This window comes from Carassius gibelio, chromosome A25 (assembly GCF_023724105.1).
Source record: "Carassius gibelio isolate Cgi1373 ecotype wild population from Czech Republic chromosome A25, carGib1.2-hapl.c, whole genome shotgun sequence".
NCBI classification, from domain to species: domain Eukaryota; kingdom Metazoa; phylum Chordata; class Actinopteri; order Cypriniformes; family Cyprinidae; genus Carassius; species Carassius gibelio.
The window spans coordinates 20,076,992-20,098,500 of NC_068395.1; the positions used below are offsets into that span (position 1 = coordinate 20,076,992).

General features: G+C 36.4%; 1 protein-coding gene across 1 annotated transcript in view; it reads left to right on the forward strand.

Annotated features, from left to right (window-relative positions):
• The window catches only part of trim44 (tripartite motif containing 44), a 61,673-nt gene that overhangs the window by 13,653 nt on the left and 26,511 nt on the right, over positions 1–21,509 (forward strand). Inside the window, exons 3-4 of the mRNA XM_052544513.1 lie at positions 7,532–7,609; positions 17,057–17,371. Coding sequence (XP_052400473.1) covers positions 7,532–7,609; positions 17,057–17,371 — 393 coding nt within the window. The remainder of the gene's footprint in view (positions 1–7,531; positions 7,610–17,056; positions 17,372–21,509) is intronic.

The following is a 21,509-nucleotide window of genomic DNA, read 5'->3' on the forward strand; positions in this document are numbered from 1 at the left end:
AGTAGAAGTATTGTGTTATGTAGCTATTAAAGAAAGTAGTCAAAAGTTTTAACATATTGTTTTTACTATTTCAAATGATTAACCTAAAGGACAATCACAATTACTTTGACTGTAACTTCTTGTAAACAAAAACGGTTACTAGGGTTAGTTAGCCCAATTTGCAAAATGATGTCATTAATAACTTACCCTCATGTTGTTTCAAACCCATAAGACATCAGAGGGTCATTTAGAATTTTTTGAAGCATCGAAAATACATTTTGGTCCAAAAATAGCAAAAACTACGACTTTATTCAGCATTGTCTTCTCTTCCGTGTCTGTTGTAAGACAGTTAAAAACAAAGCAGTTTGTGATATCTGGTTCGCGAACGAATCATTCGATGTAACCAGATCTTTTTGAAACAGTCCACCAAATCGAATTGAATCGTTTTAAACAGTTCGCGTCTCCAATACGCATTAATCCACAAATGAATTAAGCTGTTAACTTGTTTAATGTGTCTGACACTCCCTCTGAGTTAAAACAAACCAATATCCAGGAGTAATTCATTGACTCAAACAGTACACTGACTGAACTGCTGTGAAGAGAGAACTGAAGATGAACACAGAGCCGAGCCAGATAACGAACGAAAGACTGACTCGTTCACGAGTCAAGAACCGTTTCTGTCAGACGCGTCTGATTCGTGAACCGAGGAGCTGATGATACTGCGCATGTGTGATTTAGCGTGAAGCAAACCGACACACAGAGCGTCTGGACCGAACTGATTCTTTTGGTGATTGATTCTGAACTGATTCTGTGTTAATGTTATGAGCCCAGGTGCAGTAAAAGCCAATGACGCCATTGCATCGAGCGCAAAAGAATCGGTGAACTGTTTTCTTCAACTGGTTTATTGAATCGAACTGTCAGAAAGAACTAACCTTACTGGTCATCCGAGAACCGATGCAACCGGTTCTTGACTCGTGAACGAGTCATTATCTGGCTCGGCTCGGTGTTCATTTCTCTCTTAACAGCAGTTCAGTCAGCACGCGCAGTCTTCTTAATCGCTTGTTTCGCTCAATGATGTCTCATCTACAGTTCTGGCAGTGGTTTGTAATGGAATGATTCGTAACATTATTATAATTGTAACGAGTAACGATGCAGCACATAAAAAAAATATCGGAGTAAAAGTATTAAACTCAGCTAAAATATGTACCGAAGTAAATGTGGAAGTAGGAGAAAAAAATAATACTCCAGTAAAGTACAGATACCGCCTTTTAGTACTTAAGTACAGTAGTGAAGTAGTTCTACTTCGTTACTATACATCTCTGCGAATGACAATAATAACCCGCAACAAACTGTTGCACACTGTAACATGAAAAACTTGTATGGATGTTATTGGTTGCTTCAGTAACACAAGCTTACTTCAAGCTGACTTGAAGGACAAGCGTAGGAGCAATGATGCCACTCCATGTCTCTCCTGAGAGCTCATCTTTACAGACTGAGACGATCGAAGGTCAGATATTATTTACATATTTAGTCATACAAAGCCTGACATATTGCATACAAATTACCGCAAGATTTTTGTTATTATTATTATTATTATTATTAATGCAGAGAACAAAAACATACAAAAGTATAAACATACATCACATAATATCCACCACACACACACAAAAATACAATAAAGAAAAAAATAGAACTAAAGAAAAGAGGGCCAAAATCTAAACAAAATTAAAGAAGGAGATCCAAGGCAGAGCTAATTCTAAATTCTAAATTCTAACAAAACTGATATTTTCATTTGTGGGGTCAAAGTCATAATACCAAAATATAATGTTTTTCTTATGAACTGAGAAGCCTGGCAAACAGACCAATATCATCCCAAAGTTTCTGAGTGTAGTGACATGACCAAAATAAGCGCACAGTTTACACATTGTCTTCAGAACTCGAACAAAAAGAGCTTGTGCGATCAATGTCAGATTTAAATCTTTGTATAAACTTCTTAAAAGGGTAGAACCTGTGTATGAGCTTAAAATAAATTTCTTTAACTTAATCTGTGAAAAATAATTTTTTCAGTAGACACCAGATTTAATCACCACGGGAGCTTTCCAATATGCATGCCACTGAGTGACGTCTGTACTTCCCAGTCAGAGAGCACCTGTCCATCAAAAGCTCTCTATCCAATCAGAGTAGATCACTGTTAAGCCCGCCCCCACGAGAAGTTTGTGTCAAAACACCAAACAAAAAACTGTGAAGCATAATAGTAATCTGTGGCAAGGCATTCAGAAACCACGATTAGCCAAAATTAATCTTTGAAAAACATTAACAAAGAATGAAGCATATCTGAAGAGCCTGTTAAATTTGTACGACTGAGTTCATTTTTTTTTTTTCATTTTCATTGTTTTTCTTCTTTTGTAATGGCATATTTTTTTGATAGTTTCTGAAAAAGTTACGTTCAGTTTTATAAAGTTTCATTCATTTTTATTGAACCAAATGTAATTCCATTGGGGCCCCGCATTATTCTGATAATAAATATTATACCGTCTTTTAGATCAGAAACCTAACTATACAAGTGTATTAATACATTCAATTAAAACATACAAAAAAAGTGTACCTAGATGTGACCGGTACAGCAAATAAAGAGTAATCCTGCAAACGGCCAGTAATCAGCTGGATCCTTGGTGCATCTGCGAAGAAAAAAGAGACATACTATGATTCTCTCTCTCAAAAAAAAAAAAAAGATTAATTATTTTGTTTGTTTCCTTTAAACGCGCACTTCCGTGTGTTTAATGAATGAAGATGCGCTTCTGCTCCATTCATCAACAGAGACATGCAGAACATGCAGGATTCATATTTAAACAGATTGTTCCGGCTTAATATTTACAGATATTAGTCCATATTGTGTTTTAATGTAAGTGCAATGACCTATTTTTGATTAATTCATTAAAAATTTGGCAAATTCCGTGCCATTCCGTGTTCCAATGTTAATGTTATTGTGTGTTATTGATCTGGGTGACATAGGACCATTTTTTTTTTTTTTTTTAATTGTTCCTTAAAGTATTAGTTCTCCTCAAAATGAAAATTTCCTGATAATTTATGCCAATGTCATGAAGTTTTTTGAGGAAAACATTTCAGGATTTTTCTCCACACAATGAACGTGTTTTTGTTTTGTTTTATTTATTTAAAAAGCACAATAAAACAACGATGGTTGACCATTGTGCTGAACAATATAATTTAAACAGAAGAATACATAGAAACGATAAAGACATAAGACATAATAGACATAATTTGCTCATACACTAAAAGCCTTCTCAAAGAGGTAGGCTTTAAGCCTTGTTTTAAAAAGAGATTCTGTTGCAGTTGTTCTAATAGAGATTGGAAGACTATTCCACAATTTAGGGCCGGCTATGGCAAAAGCCTGGTCACCTTTCCTCTTCAACCTAGATCTAGGGATCAATAAGAGTTTCAGTGTCATTCAGTGACCTTAGACATCTGGCTGGACTGTGTAAGAAAGGTACGAAGGTGCCAGACCATTTGAAACCTTAAAAACAAAAAGTCGTCTTCAACTACAACCAAAATGTTGAAGTCCAAATCAATGCAGTTTCAAAGGGCTTTGAGGTGCTTCAAAGGGCTATGCATGATCCCAGCTGAGGAACAGGGTCTTATCATGAGAAAAGATCAGTCATTTTGAAAACAAAAGAAACATTTATATAATTTTTAACCACAATTGTTCATCTTGTGCTGGTCTGTGACGCAACCAGGCATTACATCATCACGCTGGAAACGTCATGAAATATATTTTTTGTATAATAATAATAATAATAAATTAAAACTAAGATGTCGGACAAATTTGAAGTTGGTTAAGATGAGATGGAATTTTTTGCCCTTCCCTGCCTTTTTGGACCAGAGTACAATTAACTTAATGACGTGACTTGTGATGTTTCCAACATGATGACATAATGCCTGACACATCACAGACCAGCACAAGACGAACAAATGTTTTTAAAAAGTGTATAAATGTTTATTTATTAAAAAAAAATAATTAAATGACAGATCGTTTCTCTAGATAAGATGGGATCCTGCAGAGCCCTTTGAAGCACCTCAAAGCCCTTTGAAACTGCATTGATTTGGACTTTCTACATTTTGGTTGAAAAATCCTGAAATATTTTCCTCAAAAAACTAAATTTCTTTTCAACTGAAGAAAGAAAGACATCAACATCTTGGATGGCATTGGGGTGAGTACATAAGGAAATTTTCATTTTGAGGTGAACTAATCCTTATATAAATCTGGGGAACACTACCTAAAATTAACCATGGTTTTTATAATGGTAATACATTATTGTAATCAATCCACCATAAAAACATGGTTTCTACACTTTTACTATAATAAAAACTATGGTTACTTTAGAAAATGACCACGGGAACATGTCCTTAAAAGAACAGCTCATCCAAAAAAATGTTCTCTCATTATTTTCTCCCCCTCAAGTTGTTTCAAAACTATGAATTTCTTATGTGACACATTAAGGTATCTTCAGAAATGCCTTAATTTTTTTTTGTTTTGTTTTTTCATACAGTGGGTTCCAATGTTGTTTTATTGCCAGCGTTCTTGTGTCATAGAGGTTTAAAAATAATTTTATTTTGTTTAATTTTGAATCCGTGTGCCTTTCAGCAGAGTTTAGATGTTCTTGCTCTATTTCATGTGTATTCTACAATGGCAATACTCATACATCTGAAGATTGTGTGGCTGGATAATAGTTGTTCCCAAAATTCCTGGATCAGGAGGGAAACACACACATACACAGGAATATTAGCTAAAAAAGACATTCACAAAAGCTTGCAAAATTTTACTCACCAGTTCTAAAACATATTATGACTCCTCATCATTTTGTCTGATGGTAGGTCTATACCCTGTGATCAACAGTAGATTCAAAAGCCTAGTTTGCAGATTGTTGTGCTTCAGAATGTGCTTCGAGTTCCTCTCGGTCTAAAAATACAATGTTCTCATTTCACTCATTGTGAAGCTCCTATGACGAGTATCAAAATCTAAATTAGATTTCAATATTTACACATGCTAGCAACACATAACATTAGCCTAATACATTGAAATATGTAATCACATTTAGATTCTCAATTCAACACACTATATTTAGCAATATATTATACTTTTTTTTTTTTTGCAAAAAAGAAAGTTATTTGCATTTCCTTCCACAGATGTAAAACAATCCATGTTTAAACGATGTAAAAAGCAACAGATCCGAAGTACTACTGTGCGATTTTTTTTCTGACTTAAAGTACAACCATAAGATACACCAAAGCAAAACATTAAATTATAAATCACATCCATTGTTTTTGTTTGTTGTACTCCAAATCATTAGAATCCATATGTTTGCAAGGAACATATCCATTCAGCCCTTTATCAATTGATCTTCATCTTCATTCTCAGCAACAGTGACCGTTACAGTCAAAGCCTATGCTCGTTATGATTCGAATTTAAAAATAGTGCAAATGCGACATGGTTATATGACATGGTTTATGGCACTGATATTGAATGCTAATTGGTTCTCACCTAATTCGTCACAGATTGCGACATGCAGTGTTTCAGTTGATTGACATTTGAAATGAGTCTCGCGCCTTCACGGAGAGAAGACAGATTCATAATTTCACTGATTAATAAAGAAAATTCTGCTCTGTACCTTATAAAAACTATTACCGCCAGAGAGGACTGCTGCTGTAACTCATCATTTGAACTCTTTTTGGTACCATTTTTTACATTTTCGCAAAAATAAATTATTGATTAAAGTTACGATTGTTTGTCTGTTATTCATTTATTTATAACAGTATGTAGTTTTAAGAAATGGTTATGGGTAGGTTTAGGGGTAGGTGTAGGGTTAGTCGCTCCAAATATCGTTTTAATGTAAAATTTTTATTAAAATTGTCATTTTCCTATACATTTCTGTCCATTTTATTATATTCTTTTAACATTCTGTATAAAATGGGTAGGTTTAGGTTAGGGGTGGGGTGTAGGGATCTTTCATTTATAAAAAAAAAAATATATAAAAACAGAAAAAATGCATATATTTTTATGACGTGATAGATTCGTAAATATTTTACGTTTTATTCGTTGTAAAAATGTAAGTATTTTTACGTTGTGGTGCCATACGTCAGTATTGTACGATTAAACACCTTTCAAAACTTACAAAAATGTTCTTTTTATGTCTTTTTAAAGTTCTGTATTAATAACATGTATGACTGTATGATAACTACTTATTAACAATTAGACCAGGTTGTTCTGTGACTTCACTGATTGTGTGTCTGAAACATGACTGAAAGTTTAAATCTGGAGAGCAAAGATGCAAGAAACTTGGAATTGTTTAATGCAATGATAAAAGTTTGCTAAAATTATATATTGACAATTAAAGAATGTATATGTAAAAATACAATTAAATGTAAAACTAATAATATTTATTTAAAATGACAAGAAAATGTGTTAGACTGTTAGTATAGATACAAACCTTTAATATAATAAGCTACACGTTTAATTATAAGTCAAGTGAACTTTATTTATATAACCCTTTAAACAAAATGCATTGTGTCAAAGCAACTGAACAACATTCATTAGGAAAACAGTGTGTCAGTAATGCAAAATGATAGTTAAAGGCAGTTCATAATTGAATTCAGTGACATCGTGGCGGCTCGTGACGTGCTCTGAAGCATCTGTCATCTGATGGAGGCGGAACTTATTGATCGCCTTTTCCTTTATTTGTTTTATTTTTCTATAGTTTTCATAGATGTGTGAGTGTGTTTTATATGTTGAATGTGCCTGCATGAATACCATCTGTTTGAGTGCAAATCAACTCACTATTACTGTGTAGTCACAGCTATCATGTGGCTATAAATGAACGCCATCTATATGAATAGAGAGTGGTTTATTGACTTTATGGCACATTTGTATTATTACCTCTATATTATCTCTATTATCTCTATAACTGGCTAACAGGTTAAGACCTAAAAAAAAAAATTAAGTGTTTTAGAATCCTCATTTAAGTGCCCCATTATTATGCCTTCTCGACTATTACCTTTCATGCAGTGTATCATGTAGCTGTATGTGAACATAAACTATCTGCAAAGTTGTGAAGCCGACAGTGCTAAATAAATAAAGTTATTGTTTATCAAAAAAAAAAAAGTCTGCTCGTCGTCAAGAATTTGAATCTTATTCTGTTACAGTTCTACATCACAAAGTAACACATTTGCACAATGTCTACCCACGTTTTAGGTCACAAACTTTGTTTCCGACACGCGCTGTGTGCGGTAGACCAATCCAGAGCTGTAGAGAGATCTCTTTATAGCTCTGGACCGATCAAAAAGTGCTGCGCTATCTGACAAATCACAGCAATGTGAGGGCTCACTAAAGGAGGGTTTTAAAGAAACTGATTCTTTGGACTGCTTTGCACGAGTTGTTTATGAATCATTTTGAAATTAGGACAGAATTTTCATTCTTGAGGGAACTAACCCTCAAATAATAATTAAGAGTCACTTCTGAATGTGTTTATTTGTGTTATAGAGCAAAGAAGGCATTGACCTGCTGGAGCGCACACATGAAATATCAGAGAAGATCAAGGCCAAATGGATCAGCCCAGATGTGAGTCACATTTTTTTTTTCTCAAATGACCATTCTGCACCTACAGCACAGGTCGTTATCAGAATAAGGGAGTATTAACCAAGTAAGATATGCCACAGAATGTGACTTTTTATGGTGAATTTCATTATTAATAGACAATTTTTAGTGACTTGTACAGCATGTTTACAGAGAACTACATACAGTATAATTTAAAAGGATTTTAACATTTAATGTGCATTTAAATATTTAATTTGAAAAATATATTAAAAAATAATTTGTGTACTTAATCGACACATAAACTATTAATTGAATGGATGAATCTTTATTCACGCTACAAATCAGAGAAGAGTAGTGATTTCTCTTTTTCTAACTCTTTAAAAAAAAAAGATGATAGACAAACATCAAATTTTCTCCCAGTACTTTATGGTCATTTTAAAACTTTACCTCATTTAAGTGTTTAGAGGTCACTCACCATTTTGATAAATTTTTCTCCATTGAAGCATGAAAGATCCCATTTTGCTTCTTCCACGCTGCCTGAAGCAACTTTCTGTCTGCACATGTCTGTGTTCACAGAGAATGCTTCACAGCCAGTACCCAATATTAATGTCTCTTTTTGTGTCTTATCATCATGCTTGATACCGTGTTCATATAGTCTACTGTGATGCTATAATTATTTATTTTTTTAATTAAAAATTAATTGCAAGATTAATACATTCATTTTGACAGCTCACTCAGGGTGGGTCTAAGGTAAGATGGCCTTGTCTATAAACTGTCATTGGAGGAGCCTGTATAGAACTATGTCATTCTGACAGAATTCTCAAAACAGCCTGATTTGAGAAAGTGGATTAAAAAAAAAAAACACTACATGGATTTTTGTCATTATAGGATAGATGTTTACACACATTTACAGTATGTACAAACAACTTATAAAGTGAATTTTGCATCTGATGACCCTTTTGAATTTTGCATTTAAAAATGGAATAAAAATACACCTGTATAGTACAAAGGTTTGGTTAAAGGAAGAAGACAAAACAAAATGGCACAGGTCAGGGTATCCCATGCATTCATCAATTTGTGGCGGCCCGCCACAATATCAACGCTGACCGCCACGGATTGATTCAGATTTTTTAAATATTTAATATGGGTACAATTGTATTTTATTGTAGATCTGCGCGCTGCTTGCTCCCTCACTCTCACAAACTGACAACGGAGGCACGCGCGAGTAACATTAGCCCCTCCTCTTCGAACACGATCTGAATCAAAACATGAGCATGCGTTAGTTAGAGGACCGATCACCGGTGCTTAATGCTTATTCTCCCAGTGAAGATTCCAGAATCAATCCGGAGTTGAATGGTTAGTAATGAACACTGTTGCTCAACATAACTCTGAGAAGTTAGTCTGTGTTAAGCGCTGTCGCGTTCCCATTACAGATTCACACAGAACTTTTTTTTTTCTAAATATCGATAAAAAAAAATGAAATGACGGTTTCCATTAACCGATGTTATGCAACTAAAAACGTCATTTTTTTCCTATCGCGATCAGTCATTCCATAAATCATGGCTACCTATATAACAGCAACCAGGCTAGACATTATATTATTATTATCTCCAGGTTCCGGTTTGTGTGTGTGTGTGTGTGTGTGTCCACCTCCAGGTCCAGTTTTGTGTGTGTGTGAGCCTGTGTGTGTCTGAGTCTGTGTGGGAGTGAGTCTTTTTGAATGTTTGAGTGTGTGAGCCTGTGTTTGAGTGTGTCAGTAAGTTTGTGAGTTTGAGTGTGTGTGTGTGTGTGTGTGTGTGTGTGTGTGTCCATCTCCAGGTCCAGGTTTGTGTGTGTGTGAGCAAAATTTGCAACAAGAAGTCTTTGGAGCAGTCATAGCATAGAAAGTGTAGCAATGGCATAGCAATGTAGCAATAGCAAAGTCTTTGTAGCAATAGCAAAGTCTTTAAAGGGATAGTTCCCCCAAAAATGAAAATTATATCATCGTTTACTCACCCTCAAGTTGTTCCAAACCTGTATGAGTTTCTTTGTTCTGCTGAGGAAGATATTTGGAAGAATGTTTGTAACCAAACAGATCTCGGTCCCCATTGACTACCATGTTATATATTTTTTCCTACTATGGAAGTCAATGTGGACAGAGATCTGTTTGATTCTGTCATTCTTCCAAATATCTCCAAATATAACCAAATGATCCCACTGCAAATAGAATCTTATTCTGTGGGAAACACTGCAGGTCATACACATCTGTCTAGTGCAGGGGGATTAGGGCCGTTTCATAGTCAACGCATCTGTACGCATACGCGTCCCCGAGGCTACGCATCGTTACGCTTCGGCCACCATTATGTGTCGTTGCGTAGCCAAATGTGTCGTCCTAGTTTTTGATACGCGACGCGCCGATTCACGCAATACTATGCGTTGTCGGTGGGGGCGACATTGCAGGTATTGTACATTAATTCAAGTATATTGTATTATTACAGAAGAAGAAGGTTTTGAATACAATGGCGGGGAAGAGGAAAAATTATGCGAACTTATACGTATTCATCCACATTTATGCGATAGTTGATCAGCCATTGCCATTGTGATCTGAATATCACACGACCCGACTCTACCAATATCATCCGACTCTACTACCCCCTGTTGCGTGAACGGTGTATTTCATACACGCATCATCCGTGACGCTTGCGTTCACTGTTTAGACTATGAAAGGGAGCGCGTCGCTCGCGTTGCTTGCTCGCGTTTCTCGCGTTGACTAAGAAACGGCCCTTAAACTCAATTCCTGGAGGGCCGGAGCCCTGCAGAGTTTAGATTCAACCCTTATTTAAACGCACCTTGTCCAATTAATCAATTTCATCAGGTAGGGCTGGATGATAGTGCCAAATTTTATATCACAATATATTTCTTAATTTCGGTCGACACTATATAATTCTGATATTGATATGAAAACTTTTAAAAAAACCCTTGTAAAAACTGCCAAGAACGCCCACAACATATGTCTGTGCATACAAATGTATGAAAAATTTATTTGTCAAGTCTATGACACCTCATTTAAAACCATATAATATTTTAGAAAGAAACAAATACTGAACAAGTAAGTTAATGTTTAAGAATAATTATTTAAAAAAAAAAAAAAATATATATATATATATATATATATATATATATATATAGAAATAGAAATATATATATATAGAGAGAGAGAGAGAGAGAGAGAGATCTTACTGTTCAAAAACTTTTAATTTGTAGTGCAAGCTGATTATTCTTATAGATTGGAAAAAATATATGAAGAGTATGAAAACTGCTTTGCTTATAGATTGGAAAAAATATATGAAGAGTATGAAAAATGAGTTGCTGCAGAGAGAAAAAAAAACATGTTGCTGGATACGGACTTGAATGCAAAGTGCTTGTCTGCAAGCATGAGGCGCTGTGAGAGCGGTAGAACCAGCAGTTTCTCCAGTAACTGCTGTAATCAAAACAGCTCTGCTTATGAACTATGCTTTATTAGATAACATGAAAATGCCATCAAAACTTTTCTGAAGACAGTCGGTTCCCTTCAGATATACATTCAGATAAAACACCCGCAATGTGTTTTGATTTTGAAACGGGCAGTATTCATGTTTATTCAACGAAGTCAAACACCACAAATAAATCAATGTATGGGAAATACTGGTAATGTATATCAAAATATTGAAAATGTGTTTAAAATTAATTTTACAATTATTGAATTTTTTTTTATTGAGATAAATATTGATATTAAATTATTTTGTTTGACACCCCTGGTCTAGTGCATAAATAGTAGGTGGCCAACCAAAATGCCTACTACCACTGCCACAGGGCCACTGCATTAACTGCACGTCAGTCGCATGTAAAAGTTTTTCATGAAACTGTTGCCAGTTGATGCAAAGGGACAGTAATGGTAGCAAAAGTATACAATCTGTCAGGTTTTACTAAAATAAAAGAAATAATTCATGAAACATGCAACTTAATCTCAATCAGTGTACAAACGGATATATTTTGCCCAAGTAGTTATCTGTCATATTAAAGGACAGGTTACAAATAACAAAGTATGTGTGTGTCAGGAATGCATGCCGTTTTATTAAAGGATTTTTAAATATAAATTTAAATGTGCTTTTGACAAAAATAATATGTGAGAATATTGACACTTTGCATATACACTTGCCTAAAGGATTATTAGGAACACCATACTAATACTGTGTTTGACCCCCTGTCACCTTCAGAACTGCCTTAATTCTATGTGGCATTGATTCAACAAGGTGCTGAAAGCAGTCTTTAGAAATGTTGGCCCATATTTATAGGATAGCATCTTGCAGTTGGTGGAGATTTGTGGGATGCACATCCAGGGCATGAAGCTCCCATTCCACCACATCCCAAAGATGCTCTATTGGGTTGAGATCTGGTGACTGTGGGAGCCATTTTAGTACAGTGAACTCATTGTCATGTTCAAGAAACCAATTTGAAATGATTCTAGCTTTGTGACATGGTGCATTATCCTGCTGGAAGCAGCCATCAGAGGATCTTTACATGGTGGTTGATATGACCCTGTCTTTCTCTTCTTTACCTGATGGTGACAGGATAACAATTATCCTCATCGTCATGTGACGTCCAAGCTATTTGGATAATTTCTGGGCAGAGACTATAAATGTTTGACTGAACTGCCCCACAGTACTTCCTCTGTGAGAACCTGGTTCTTCAGAGGAGTCATTTGCTCCAACCTGTTTTCTTTTGTTGATTATTATTTATCAACGTTCCTTGCCCATTGGACTGGTATTTTCTTTTGTTTATTTAATCCCTAGACATTGTGTTATATTTTTGTAACAGGTTATGTTATATTGAATAAAGAATCTTGCTAATCAAACAAGTATGTGTGAACTTCTTTATGTGACGGTCCGGAACCGTGACATGAATTGGGGGCTCATCCGGGATTTTTTGGAGTAGGGAGTTGGTGAGTAGCTACGTGATTATTTTTGTGAATGGTCATCCTTTTTGTGAATGAGAACTCTGGTTAGGAAGTGTATCCAGCTGGGTTGTGTATACAGTCCTTCTGACGGAACACTGTTTGTTGCTTTGGTTATTATTTAGTATTTTTTGTTTTCAAGGGTTATTCTGGGTGGAGGTTTAAATCTCTGTTGGGGGTACGCTTTCGGACTTTCAGTTTGACTGATCGTCACTGAGTTTAGCGTTTAATGTCGCCCCGAGTCGGTACATCCTCGAAGACTAGATAGGAATTAGTTAGTTTTCTGTCAAATAAGATCTGGAGTATCTCAGGAGGTGAACCTATTCAGCAATATTTGTCAATAAGACACATTTGTGGGAGGGAGGGGGGGGGGTTGAGTGTGTTTTTTTTCCCTCGCTAACCTACAATGTGTTTTTGACTTGTTATAAGTCTTTGAGGTTTTTTGTGAATGAGTATGTTACGTAACTGATGGTTGTAGATCCTTTTGAAGCAGTGGATTATGGGAGGTGTAGTTTTAGTAGATGCAACCCTCTCGCTTGTGTGAGTTGTTTGTGTTGTTGCAAAGGTGTGTGTGTTAGAACAAAGATGTCTAATGTGCCTGAGGATTTCTTCGCTTGCCCCTCGGAATCTTTACTTGAGATGAAAAGATGAAAAATGATAGAGGTGAAAAAAGGAGCAATTATTACAAATTGCCGAACACTCTAATATTGATCTTACTAAAGATAAGAGACTGATGGAAACACTCGTGACAACTTTGAAATGATCACTCATGGATAGAAGAGTTTTAGAGGTAGGAACTGATTCTATTGTTCCAAGCGAATCTTCTGTGTTTTCTCCCTGTGATGTTGAAAATGAGCTGAAATTTCATACTATGTCACTGCAAGAGAAACCGCTGCATTTGGATTGCGGTGAATATCTGTGTTGAGCGTGAGGATCACGATATGAGAGAGAGAGAGGTAGAAAGAGAATTTGCAGCAAAGAAATTAGAGCAACAATTATTCGTACGAAAATTGGAACTTGAGTTGGAGAGAGAACAGGAAGATAGACAGTTTCAGTTAAAGAGGTTGGAGTTGGAAGCAAAAAGAGTGGAAATTTTGTGAGTTGATGTGCTGTCAGGGATCTGACAAGCCCGGTTTCAGCCAATCCACAACGCTCACGTTCCCCTGAGTACTAATCAGCCTCACCTGCCCCTCATCAATGATCCAATCAGAGCACTATAAAACACTCACCACAACTTCAGTTCTCCGTCAAGCCTCCAACAGGAACAGACCCTTCGCACTTTTTTCCTGAGCTCCTGACACTTCACTGCCGACCAGACGGTAAGGTATTCTTACCCTTTTGTAACACTAAACTGTGTCCTTATTCTGCTGCCCTCAGGACCACGGATCACCTTATCGTTACCTGCGATTCAACGGTCTCTGTAGTCTCCTATGTATATCCCACACTGGTATTGTCTTCGGCCTCTGTGAAGGAAGAGAACAAATATGAGTGATCTGAATGTGGCTTTCACACTCCTGAATCAAACTTGCTCACCTGTCTACAATCCAGTCCCTGTGTTTATCGTACTACCCGCACTTGAAGACATTCACCGCGCACTTGAATATATCAAATAAAAACACTGTACTATGTTGAATCTCATCCGTTGGCTGATTATGAACATGTGTTTGACGTTCACAGGAATGTGATTAGTTCCGCCGTTTTCTGAAAAGGAAATAGATAAATATTTCTATCACTTTGAACGTGTTGCTTTACCTTTGAAATGGCCCAAAAGTTTTGGACTTTGTTACAATGCGTATTCACAGGTAAAGCCCAGGAAGTTTATTCTGCTCTCACCCTGGAACAGAGTGCCGAGTATGATACCATGAAATCAGCTGTGTTACATGCATATATGAACTCGTGCCTGAAGCGTATCGTCAAAAATTTTGGAGTTTTAATAAAAATGATGGATGCACTTATATTGAGTTTGCCAGGGAAAAGGAGAATTTAATTGGTCGATGGTGTACTTCAGTGAAAATCACCACTAAAGAGGAGTTAAGAGAATTGGTGCTTCTGGAGGAGTTTAAGCACTGTGTCCCTCATACAACGAGCTGGCCGTGACAGTAGTCATAAAGGGATGGACATGGTCAGAAACAATGCTCAGGTAGGCCGTGGCATTTAAACGATGCCCAATTGGCACTAAGCGGCCTAAAGTGTGCCAAGAAGACATCCCCCACACCATTATACCACCACCAGCAGCCTGCACAGTGGTAACAAGGCATGATGGATCCATGTTCTCATTCTGTTTACGCCAAATTCTGACCCTACCATCTGAATGTCTCATCAGAAATCAAGACTCATCAGACAAGGCAATATTTTTCCAAGTCTTCAACTGTCCAATTTTGGTGAGCTTGTGCAAATTGTAGGCTCTTTTTCCTATTTATTCGATTGTTAAGTCTGACGTCACATAGCAGTGCTTCCGTGTCCAAACGCTCTATCAGTTACAACGAGAAAACAACAAAAGGTGCTAATATAAACTCACAATGTGATACAATACTAGCGAAAAAGTTATAATCTTAACCTTTAACTCCATACCGAAGTCCCAGATAGCCAGACAATGAAAATATAAATATAAAAAATATATATAAAAATTATTTGTGTTTGGGACGCTGTGAGCACGGAGACTGTAGTGTATACCGTAAGTTTGAAAGCGTTTAGCTTAAATGATTAATATGAATAAACAGTGCTCATAAACGCCTGCTGGGGTAGTATTCTCAAGTGAAGCGAGTTGAGGCTTGGACCCGGAAGCAGCGCTTCTTACGTCATCACTTAACAACCGAATAGTGGAGATGAGTGGTACCCGGTGGGGTCTTCTGCTGTTGTAGCCCATCCACCTCAAGGATGTGCGTGTTGTGGCTTCACAAATGCTTTGCTGCATACCTCTGTTGTAACGAGTGGTTATTTCAGTCAAAGTTGCTCTTCTATCAGCTTGAAACAGTCGGCCCATTTTCCTCTGACCTGTAGCATCAACAAGGCATTTTCGCCCACAGGACTGACACATACTGGATGTTTTTCCCTTTTCACACCATTCTTTGTAAACCCTAGAAATAGTTGTGCGTGAAAACCCCAGTAACTGAGCCGATTGTGAAATTCCCAGACCGGCCCCTCTGGCACCAACAACCATACCACACTCAAAATTGCTTAAATCACCTTTCTTTCCCACTCTGACATTCAGTTTGGAGTTCAGGAGATTGTCTTGAGCAGGACCACACCCCTAAATGCATTGAAGCAACTGCCATGTGATTGGTTAATTAGATAATTGCATTAATGAGAAATTGAACAGGTGTTCCTAATAATCCTTTAGGTGAGTGTAGATTCATGTATGTAGCCTAGCTCACTAAAATAGGCTACCACTTTTAATGCTTCGATGAAAAGTAAACCACCATTTCTTTAGGATAATATAACACATAATTCATATTAAATGAATAATACTGCACACCTGTTAAATGTTTCAAATCTAAAATATGGGGTAATACTGTGGAGCTTACAGTAAATACAGGTGCTTCCCAATAAATTAGAATGTCGTGGAAAAGTTCATTTATTTCAGTAATTCAACTCAAATTGTGAAACTCGTGTATTAAATAATTTCAGTGCACACAGACTGAAGTAGTCTTAAGTCTTTGGTTCTTTTAATTGTGATGATTTTGGCTCACATTTAACAAAAACCCACCAATTCACAATCTCAACAAATTAAATATGATGATGCTAATCATCTAATCATGATTAGATGATGCTAATCATCTAATCAACTCAAAACACCAGCAAAGGTTTCCTGAGCCTTCAAAATGGTATCTGACAATCATTTACACCCTTCACAAGGAGTGTAAGTCACAAAAATGCATTGCTAATAAGTTGTATCCAGGCATGTTAACAGAAAGTTGAGTGGAACAAAAAAGTGAGGAAGAAAAAAATGCACAAACAACCGAGCATTATGAGGATTATCAAGCAAACTGGATTAAAGAATTTTAGAGATCTTCACGTGTCAAGGAATTTGGCTACAGTTGTCGTATTCCTCTTAAGCCACTCCTGTACCCCAGACAATGTCAGAGGCATCTTACCTGGGCTAAGGAGAATAAATCGACTGTTGCCATTGGTCCAAAGTCCTTTTTTCATATTATGTAATTTTTCACATGATTCATACTCCATATAATGAATCAATGTCTTAGTGAAATGCTTATACTTTACACTTTTTTTTACTTGCATTTTTAAACACACTTGCATTATATGGACAAAATCTTTGATTGTGTTAATCTGAAGAAAGTCATTTATCTATATAGGTATTGACATTATAATTTTTTTCTCTCTTTTTTCTCTTTTTTTTTTTTTGTCAATTGTGCAACCCTTACCTATAGGTTTGTGTAGCTGGTTTCAGTTTAGCTTGTCTTTTATGCTTTCAGTCAACGTAACATTCTTAAGCCTCTCAGTGAATTATTTTTAAAAGTAAATGTTTGGTTATGTTTCAGATGAGTGTGGAAGAGCTGGAGCAGTATGTGAACCAGCAGTTCGATGAGCTGAATAGGCTGGTTCGCCTGGAGGAGTGGCGTGTCCTGCACCTGGTGGATTTAAAGGAGGCGTTCCTCACTGCCCAGGCTGCTGAGAAGATATCTGAGATTAGTGTCCACACTGAAAAACTACAGGAGGAGATGGATTCTGTCACACAACAGCTGAGTGAACTGGATCAAATCGAGCAGAATGGAGTCGCCCCTATGCACCTGGCCCCACTGCTGGCCGCCAGACCACCACATCCACCTGAAGCTCTTGTGGAGCCCATGCCACTGGTTAGTTCATTTTGCACATTATTTCAAAGTAGCTTTACAGAATGAAAAAAAAAAAGAGTAATATTGGTGGAAGAGGTTGAGTACATTTGCCATATCCAAAGGGATATAAAAGGTATACATTTCCTTGTAATCAAACCCATAAAGGCCCGTGCACACCAAGAACGATAACTGTAAAGATAACGATATTAGCGTCCACACCAGCAAACGATATCATCTGTTTATTCTAAGTGCACGTGCGTCTGCCAATTTTAATTCTCGAACTAGCAATCCATAATATTATCATGTCAGCATTTCATAGTTATATTAATTAACCAGAAATGTTATTTATTTGCCTGTTATTTGTGTCTTCCTTGTCATCATTCCCTGTCAATATATCTTGTGGTGCAGAGATGAGTCATGGACAAAATAAAAGACTACATTAAAAAATGAAAGAGAAAGAAAGGGAATGGAAGCTATAGAAGGACAGACAACTTATGACTATATTCAGATGAAAGGTGTCCCTTTGTTATACAATTTGAAAACTACTGGACCGTGAGAAAAGCAATCACTTTACAGTTACTTGATATGGTAAAGACTTCAGCAGTCCATATCTGCAGCAACAGGTATTGACAGTCACCAGTAAAATCAGTCTCAAGAGGCCTTTGGATGAAACCCTACATTTAGCCTCCAGAAATCTGGCATTAAGGGTAGAATATCAAATTTTGATGCTGTCCATAATGGCAACTCTCTCGTTATCAGACTGTGATCTCCTGCATGAGTATTGTGGAAAGCAAGACATACTGGAAAAAGATCCTGGATTATCTTGCTTCACATTTCACAGTTTTTAATTTGCCCATTTGGGAAGTTTCACTCTGCATATTCCTAAACTCTGGGTAAATACAGTCGGGTTCCACTTCTAGGGAACTAAACGCTGCGCCCCCTAGGGGGCACATTGGGTTTTGTAAATTGTTGTCTCTGTGATCACTTTGCCTGGACTGTGAACCCTCTCAACTCGATTATCTCGTATAGGCATTATGAGGCATTTTCTCCTGATAACCCTGAAAAGAACTTAAATTACACTTTCAGTTTTGATCGTACAGATTAGAGCAATACATCAATCGAATCTGTAAAGGATCTACTTTTTTTGTATACAGACACAAGAACAACAAAACTTTGTGCACTTATAAAATAAAGATAACAAACAAGGTGTGCTGTCTGCAGCTCCTTTGTCTGCGCTGATCTTCATTTAGACACGCATCATTCAAATTAACTGTAACTGTAAAAAATTAACTGAGTGAATACTTAACGAAGAGACATGAAAGATATATCTATAGAAAGCTTGACATGTCTAGTTTTAAACTAAACAAGCGCTGCTGAAAACAAATATTCAGTGATAAAGTAATCCATATGAAAACAATGCAATGTCATTTTTTCATGTCTCCCTTCATTATCTTCTAATGCGACCACGCCCCCGCGCTGAACGCTCTATACAGATTATAATGTTTCACTGAAGCGCACGGCTTGAATATGCCATACAACAGAGACAACGCAGCGAGACTGTTCTCTAAGTTTTTTTATTTTTCTGTTTGCTTCGCGATGAGAGGAATAAGACATAATTCATCCCAAAAAGATGTGATGTGGTTGAGGATTTGAGATTTGGATTTCCGCAGAAAATAAGTATGACTTTATTCAGCAGAGATCATAAACATGAGTAAGTCTCTTTTTATTTATTTATATACTTGTACTAGTTTTCACATAACGTGTAAACATTTTACTAGTTAGACTTTTTCCAAAGGCTTTTTCCAAACTATAATTCCTAACTAAATGTATAAGCAATTGAAACATTGTGAAGTTTCAATAACAATATACAATACTATACCATTCAAAAGCTTGATGTAAATAATGTAAATGTAACAAATAAATGTATCATTTTTTTAAATTAAACAGTTTATTAGGAACAATCAAAGCTGACTTTCAAACTGAATGTTTTGCTTCCTAATAAACTGTTTAATTGCACTTACCAGTGGATATTAAACTATGTTGTGGGATAATTAAATATATTCTAAATAAACTACAAACATAAAATTATATAGATTTATTTTGTTCTCACATTCTTTCTTGTAAGTCCTCCCTCAGTGGCACAGCTGACTGAGAGGCTCATTATGCAGCTCATTATGCAGGCCTTTGTCTTCTCAGGTGTAAATCACAATTATATTCATTAGGGGTGTCACGATTCTCCAAATCCTCGATTCGATTGCATTTTCGATTCTAAGGTCACGGTTCGATTCGATTCTCGATTTTTACATTTATTCTCTTTAAAGCACAGATTGTCATTTTTCAAACTAGACTTTTATGTAATATAATATCTGACCTTTGTTTGCAATGTACCACATTACACTGTCAAATTTAAAACTTTTATTAACAACATAATGTAACAATAACTTATATCTTTAGTCAATTGAAAACTTAAAATAAACTGCCATCCAGTTTCTCTTTTGTAAGTGCAGTCACAAAAGATGACATTCAAGTTCATAACAAAACAAACAAAAACAATAAAAAATGACTAAACTAACCTTCAAATATTACGATGTATCTATTTAAAAGATTAAAGATAAAACACTTGTTAAACACTTCACTGTCATTCATTTAGATTTATATATATATATATATGTATATATGTATGTATGTACAGTATGTGTGTGTGTTTGTGCATCATTACAGTCTGTAAAATATGTGTATCTCTTATTACAAGACTGCACAATCACTAGCAATCAGAAGAATTCCAGTTAATCAAGTATCTACAAAAGATCTACTCTATAAACAATGCATTAAATTACATTAAAGACAAAAATAAATTAAACAAGCAAAATAAATGATTACTCGCATGTATCTGGTCCACTGATGAAGTCATGGGTCAAGTCAAGTGAATTATTACTCATTTTCTAACAGGCGTCGAATACGGACTTTAGGAAAAGGGGAATAACCAATGACATTTGAGATAACAACTGAAACAGCAAGCCCCGCCCTACGACTGACAAAAATAAAATTGTTCGCGCGAGCAGAGGTGAGATGATCGAGTGCGAGGATTTAAAATCGAAATTGTGACACCCCTAATATTCATGATAGTTGACGCCTACTCGCATATGACTTTTACCAACAAAAAGTGTCTTAGAAAATTTAAATCAATATATTGTTTTCTGTAAGCGAGTAAACAAGATGATTTTCACATAATTTAGAAATAAAAATTCTAGGCTACAAGTTCCAGTTTTCAAAAGTCCCGTGAACCAATGTTCTTTGTGTTTTATTGCCTCATTCAAGTGATCCACGCATAACTTTTTTTTTTCTCAAAAACACAATCATGTACATACATGCTGCTCACATATTATTATAGCCCAGTGTGTTGTGATTACAGTGAGATTAGACTTTAGCCATTTAGATGTGTATAAGAAACTGAAAGAAACACAAATGTCAGGGCATGACAAAACTTCTCCAGGCCCCAAAAATACCTTTATACTCCAGAGGGTTAAAAGGAATTAGCTTATAGAGTAGAGGAGATGGGCCATGATAGGCTGGACATTGATAGAGGCCACGATAGGCCATGCATAGAGTTAGGCCACAGAAAAGGCCCCGGCGGGCCACAGAAGAGGGAACGGCCCCGATAGGCCTTAAAGAAAAGCCACAACGTCCGCTGAGAAAAAGCGGAGAAAAACCATCACAGGCCAATTTTGTGAAGGACAATAATAGACAGTTATGTAAACAATAGTCACTTACCTGAAGGTCATTGTCAAATGAGGAAAAGCTGCTATAGGGTGAGTAATATGAAGCTTTGTTAGGCTGTGTAAAGTGAGGCCCGACTAGCTGTGTGATGTGAAAGCCTTGTGTGTAGATTACCACGATAGGGCATTGTATGAGAAGACCGTGATTGACTTATCATTTGGGGCATATGAGAAGGACCACCACCAGTAGTTTGCGGAGAGTTTACTGTACCTTGGGTTTTACGTGAAATAGTTTAGAGTCTGACGGACTTCCGGGTTGGACATCGTCAAGATGGCAGCATAGAGCTGGTGCTCCCGAATAAAATAGTCTAGAAAGCTCCCTATACTCTTTAAATCACGATTTAAGTAATATATAACGTAAGAATACAAAGGGAGTAAGATGG